Below are 7,006 nucleotides of genomic sequence, written 5' to 3' on the forward strand. Positions count from 1 at the left end.
AAAGTCTTTTTTTCTTAAGAATTGAGTGTTTATTGGAAAGTTATTGAAGTTAGATTTTTAAAAAAGTATTCACTATGACATAGTGGTAAAAGATATATTCTATTTTGAGTAGAAGTGTCTGTTAAAGAAATATACATGCATACACAAACACACACACACACACACACACACTTTTATACCTAGGAGAGTTACTCCTTAAGAAGCCTTTGTAAAGTTTGAAGTGATTTATTCAAAAGTCATAATCTCCTCAGTGAAATTAACATTTAAATAAAAGTCATCATCTAAATCATACATATAAAATTGAGAAAGGCCCATGAAGTGCTGTGAAGCCAACAACTGCTTTGGCAACCAGACTCTCCACTGAAAGACTGAAAAGTGGCTCACGTGTCAAAAAATACATTCTTATTTATAAAATTTATAGTCTTAGGCTTTCATATAAAAGTATGGTTCTGTTCCAGATTTTAAGGGTCAGTTAACATCAACAAGGGAAAATAAAGCATTTCCTAGAAATTTGGAGATTTGCTAACAGGCCATGGGCTGCCCTCTAATAATCTTTTTTTCATCGTAAAAAAGCCGTTTTAATTAGATGATTTCTAAGAGCTCTAAATGCCGCTTTTAAAGAAATTTACTTTCATTAAAAACTAAATTTGAGGGGCTTCCCTGGTGGCGCAGTGGTTAAGAATCCACCTGCCAATGCAGTGGACACGGGTTCGAGCCCTGGTCTGGGAAGATCCCACATGCCACAGAGCAACTAAGCCCGTGCGCCACAACTACTGAGCCTGCATTCTAGAGCCCACGAGCCACAACTACTGAGCCCATGTGCCACAACCACTGAAGCCCACATGCCTAGAGGCCGTGCTCCACAACAGGAGAAGCCACCGCAATGAGAAGCCCACACACCACAACGAAGAGTAGTCCCTGCTCGCCACAACTAGAGAAAGTCCGCGTGCGGCAGTGAAGACCCAACGCAGCCAAAAAATAAAATTAATTAATTAATTAATTAATTAATTTTTTAAAAAAAAGTATGTTTGATTTCTGAGGTATGAACATACTTTATTGGATTACCTGGTTAGTTTAGGCCAAAAACAAAGATCTTTAAGTATGGTTACTCGAACAGTTGATTGGATAATAATAAAAATATAGAAACATATTTATATTTCTTTAAGTTTAGTTAAATGTGAGAACCTCAATTACTTTGAGGAGTCACGACATTTGAAACACAATCTTGAAGTTAGGCTGTAATGGATCGTCTAATAGGAAAGCAGTCCGACTGGTTTCTTACTTTACCACCCTGCTTCCTGGCTTTTCTGCCCTGCACTTTGTGCTTGTAGACGGGCTGTGTTGTTACCTTTCAGATGATTTGACCTCACAGGTCTCTTGTTCTAAATGTGCAGGTTGAATGTCCCTGTATTCTCTGTGGTAAATTGGCCTTGAAAGCTTTTTGTTTCCCAGCTGATTAGAATAAAGGCAAAGTTATATCAAACCATACTTAAGCAGTTTGACAATCTCAACAATTTCTTCCTTTCTTTTTCTTTTATAAAAGTAATACATGCCTGTTGTGAAAACTAAGTACATTTTTAATGGTATAAAAAAGAAATGAATGGATTGCCCATAATTGTGGCACCCATAGATAACCACTGGTGTTTTTCATTCCAGTCTTTTTTCAATCCATTTTTACATAGATTAGGTCATCCTATATATGCAACTGTGAATTCTGAATTTGATACTTGGAAAAATACATATTATTTTGAAGAGAGCATTTTGTAAACATTTTTATTTTATTACTTCATATGAAGGTATCATAATTTACTGAATTATTCCTCTGTTGAACATATATGTTTCCAATATTCTGATATAAATAATACTGTGATACATATTTTGGTGCATAAGTCTTTGCATTTGAATTAGTTTCTTAATATTTCTATAGATGGAATTACTGGTGTAAACAATAAGCATTTAATGATCTTATTATATGTTGTCAAATTACCATCTAGAAAGATAGTAATGGTTACATTTCTACTAGCAATATCAGAGAATTCCTGTGTCTCTGTATTCTTGCTAGCATTGAGATGTTCTCAATTCAGAATTTGAAGTCTGTATTAAAGACCGTACAATCCACAGAGTGATTCCATCATGGTTAACTGAAACTTCAAAGTATCCAAACAACAGTAGAAAATGTTTTCCTAAGCTTTTGAATTACTGAGGAAATTTCCTCAGTTCTTCATGTTGTGTGTGTATAGACACAGCTTGTTCACGTTGAAAAGAACTCTCTATTCTTTCCCACTGTACTAATGGCATTTTAGTTCTAAACAGGAAACATACTTGGTAAAATTTATTTAGATTTATCTAGATCAGTGCACCTGGGCATATATGTGCACACGCACACATACACAAACACACGCAAGTTGGTCAACTTTACAAGTTTCCTCATCAATAGCAAAGTTTAGAAATACTGTCTCTCATCTCCTCCCATCTCTCAACACACACTGTTTGAGGGGCCAGCTTTATTAGCTTTGCTTAATCAGACCAGTTGGATTTTATTCAGATGTTCACATGGAAAAAAGGTTAGTTCAAATACGTTACTGATACCACATGATACAGATAGTTGCTAAAAATTCGAACCACTTTTTTTGTTTAATTAGCACCATTTACTTTGCATTCACTGTGTCCCATCTACTATGCTAGGAACCAAGTATAAGAACCACAATACCTGTCCTCAGCTGCTCTGTTTAGTGGGAAAATAGTTGCATGCATGGAGATGGATTCCAGAGATTTTCGATATAGAATCAACAAAGGTGGTATTCAGATGTAAGCTTAGTGAAGAATTTTGGTAGATTTTTGAAGTTTTACCATTATAGTTATAAAAATATTAAGATTAAGTTTGCCTTATATTTAAAATCAATATATATTATTTTTAATCTTAGATGCTAATAGATCTTTCACACTCAAAAAACGTCATAAAATGGACCTTCTGGGAAGATCTTTTAAGGATGGTTTCACCCACGAGATATACATTTATTAGTCCTCCTGTGGCAAAGCTGGAGGATGACATACAGTCTATGCAAAGTAATTTCAATTTGCAAATAGGCATCAGGAAGGTAGCCCAGGTCACCTTAATGTAGTGTTCAGGATTACATTTTTATATCCCAGTTACAATTCAGATCTTCGCTAAGGACCTGCTGGATGAAGGTTCAACATTGCTTTGCGTAGCGCTACCCCAAGGAGAGAGAAACAACCCATTATAACTGTGTGAATAGTCTATGCTGTAAGTTTGCACAAGATGTTTTGAGGATGGAGAGAAGGGTAGCATTAGGAATTTCTGATTATGACCTTACTGAATGTTTTCTGTAATTATCATGCTCCTTTGATTGCATATCTAAAAATTTGAGTAAACCTGATCTGTCACTTGATATGGGGGAACAGTTAAAGTTCCCAGAAAGGACAAATGCAACTTCAGATTAATTTTAACTTAATTTCTTTTCCTTAGCACTTCTGAAGTGTTATAAGGTATAGGTGGGAAACAAATTGGGGAATAAATACAGTTAGAAGCAGGTCTACCCTTTTCAGCATATGAGGACACCTCAGTAGGCTTTGGGAGATCAGCGGTCCATTTCAGAGATTTACTGCTTACCAGCTAGGGGAGCCCAGATGGGTTTCATCAGTACTCTGGAATTTGGTTTCTTTATATGACCAACTGGGAGGAGTAATCAAGCTCATAATTAGGAATTTCCACTGTATCATGCTTCAACTATTATATAGACTATACAGATATAGGGGGCCAGTGTTGTCGTTTGACCAACTCCTGTTGCTTTAAACTTAAGAGAAGTGTTCTATTGGTCATTACCAGGATTGTGATTGATGCAGCATTTATATGAAACCATATAATTTGGACTCAAAATGATAGTTTCCAGGCACAGGCAGTGATCTGGGGTCTAGCTGTTCTCTTTCATTCTTTCCAAATTAACCCCTGAGAAGAGGTTCTGCTCTGGTCTCACAAGAGCCTTTCTCAGTCCTCAGATAGCCCAGGCACATTCCTGACATTTGCACTTAACTGTTCTCTTGCTGGGAATGTTCTTCCTCTCTTGGCTTGCTGCTTTCTTTCTTGTGGGTTTCTACTTCAGTGTCACTTCCTTAGAGAGGGGCTTCCTGACCAACCCATCTAATTTATATTATATTGTAGCATATGTCATTACTTTATATATTTATTTCTCTTTTTCTTCTCTGTGTCTTCACTGTTATATAATCTCTGTGATGGCAGGAACCAAAGAAGTTTTGTTCCCTTCTGCTTCTTCAGAACCTGGAATAAGGCCTGACAACTAGTTAGCTCTCAAAAATACTTGTGGGATAAATGAATGTTAAGTAGAGAGTTGTAAAGATATACTATTATCAATATAGGCTTAAATACCCTGACCCGGAATCAGAATGCTTAATGCACGTGTGCTCTGGTCAGTTGCTCCGACTTGACGAAACTGATTGTTCCTTGAGCAGACCCATCAGTGCAATGGAAGTTCTGTAAGTTGACATGAAGGTCTTAGCTGACCTATTTCCCAGGGATCTTTCTCTAAACCACACTTGTCTTGTTTGTTTTTATTTTGTTGTTCCCTTGCTCCTGAAATGAAAGTACTTATTTCCCAGTTAGATTCCTAAACAATTTATTCAAGAAAGGGCCAATAGATGAAAATGGATGTATTAGAATTACTTTGAAGTTAGAATGATCCTGAGACTTTCCCCACCTTAAATAATTTGATTTTATTCCACTTAATTTATTGGAAATCATACATCTTTATAAGCATACCTGTGAAATAATGTAATTTAATTTGGTTTTTGCTTCTGGCCGTTACAGGGAAGACCTCACCTGTTTACTTTGATTTTTTACTATCAAACAAATGTTGTTAGTTTATTTTATTCAATCAAACAGTATACTATAGAGAAAATGTTCATACTTAATTTTATTTTCTTGCCTAAAATGGCTTTTTAAAATTATTTAATTACTCATTTATTAGAGAAAAAAATATGTATTCAGTATTACAATATAATCACCTATTATAAGCCAAGAACCGTGCTAGGCATAATAAATTGAATAAAATGAAATTCTTCTACGTTCATGAGGCTTTCAGCCTTACAGTCGGGATGGGTTTGAGGTGGACAAGTAACTCAGCAGGTACAGTGTTCTGGGCTAAGTGATGGAGAGATGAACAAGGTGCTCCTGGACTGCACGTGAGGGATACTTAATGTTCTCCCAGGTCATGGTGGATGAAAAAGGCGACATACAATCTGAATCAGGAGTTATCCAGGTGAAGGGCTGGAGTGGGGAACAGTGACTAGAGATGAGGCTGGCTGAAGAGAGTAGGTAGGAACCAGATTATGAAGATCCTTACGAGAATTTTTAAGTGGTTATAATTTAATCTTGAGATTTAATTGGAGCTTTTGAAGTGTTTTAAGGAGGAGAATGGTATGTTCAGATCTTTGTTCTAAAACAAATCACTCTGGCTTCCATATCTGGGATGAATTTGGGGAGTTGTTTGTTTGTTTGTTTTGCAGGGTTAGGGGATGAGGAGAGCTGGAGGTTATGACAGAAATCCAGAGCAGATAAGATGATGGCTTGTATTACCTATTAAAGGTGTGCTGACCCACTGATGAAAAGTCTGTTCCATTTTTTTCCTAATAAGGTGTCAACCAATCCTGTGAACTAAAAGTAAATAAAAAAGTGATATGCTTGCATGGATGCGTTTTTCAGGAGTAAACTTATTTGCTTCCCATGAGTGGCTGTGGTATAGATAAAGCCAGGGTGATAGGGATAGTTCTTTTCAAAATCACCTCTGTGTTCACTTTACATGTTAGGAGGTGAACACAAGGGAGACCTGTGTACTCAGACGTCCTGTCCCCAACTTCAGTTAGTTAGTTGCCAGTGGTTTTGAGGCAAGTTGTTTTTGTTATTCTTTTCCCTTCAGTGCTTTCCTATGACAGTAGCATACTTTAACTAGAGTTGAACGTGGCATTTGCCCAGGAGAAACATGTACACACAGGGGATGCTGACAAGTCTATGCTGGCCTTTTCTTGTCACTGCATTACCACTTGGCTTTGTCTTGTCTAGGTATCTGAATGGAGTGGGGAAAAATGGAGCTGCCCCAGTACTCCTGGAGCTAGCCAATGAGGTAAAGTTATTGTTATTATTTTATTTAAACTTACATAAAACCTAAGGGGCCTATCTAGAGTAGCTTTGCTTAGAATTATAATTAACCTTAAAAAAAAGAAAAAGATTTTGAAATGCAGAGCAGATAAAACATTTTATCTTAGATGCAGTAGACATTTAAATTGCTCCCTGGTCTCTTTGTACTTTTAATAATTGGACCAAGAACTTCATTTATTAATAAATCAGTTAACATAATTAGTCTACTTCTTTTAAAGCACATGTGTAAACAGCTTCTTGGTTTCTTATTTTGTGGGAAATTTCAACCAAACAGCTCAGGACATGTTCTTCTTTAGATGTGTTGTTTTAATTTAGTGTGAGACATACCTGTGTCAAGTATAGAGATGTATGCCAAGAAAATCTATGCTGTCATAAAAGTGAAGAGAGAAATTGTGTACCTAAAGATGTAACATTTACTTGATTCATTTGTTGTTGTTGGCAAACTTTTATTATAATAAGAGATACATGCCTTCTAGAAAAGCCTTTCTTTATATGAAGAAGCATACTCTTCTTATTAACACCAAGCATGAAGTGATTTGTTGAACTTATCTGTTAACTCTTATCTGCTTCTGTTTGGGAAAACAATAATAGTCTTACATTTAAAAAAGGAAACCCCAAAGACTTCCCGTGAATGAAGAAGCTGTAAAAAGTTCATAATAGTTGCAGAGAGCATACAGAAAAAATAAAATATTTAATTCCTAAACTTTAAAATATTTATCCACTGTAATAAGAGCAATACAATATTTAGTCTGACTTGGAACTGCTTATGCAAACCTCATAGGGATGGAATGAAATGTACACTATTTTTGTGTTGCA

The 7,006-nt window shown here is 36.1% G+C and overlaps 1 protein-coding gene across 3 annotated transcripts in view; it reads left to right on the forward strand.

The window, feature by feature from the left end:
* Positions 1-7,006, forward strand: part of CDIN1 (CDAN1 interacting nuclease 1) — a 220,117-nt gene that overhangs the window by 59,998 nt on the left and 153,113 nt on the right. For all 3 annotated transcript variants that reach the window (XM_065871753.1, XM_065871752.1, XM_065871754.1), the window contains one exon: positions 6,095-6,155. In XM_065871753.1, the coding sequence (XP_065727825.1) occupies positions 6,095-6,155 (61 nt within the window). The remainder of the gene's footprint in view (positions 1-6,094; positions 6,156-7,006) is intronic.

This window comes from Phocoena phocoena, chromosome 2 (genome assembly GCF_963924675.1).
Source record: "Phocoena phocoena chromosome 2, mPhoPho1.1, whole genome shotgun sequence".
Lineage (NCBI taxonomy): Eukaryota > Metazoa > Chordata > Mammalia > Artiodactyla > Phocoenidae > Phocoena > Phocoena phocoena.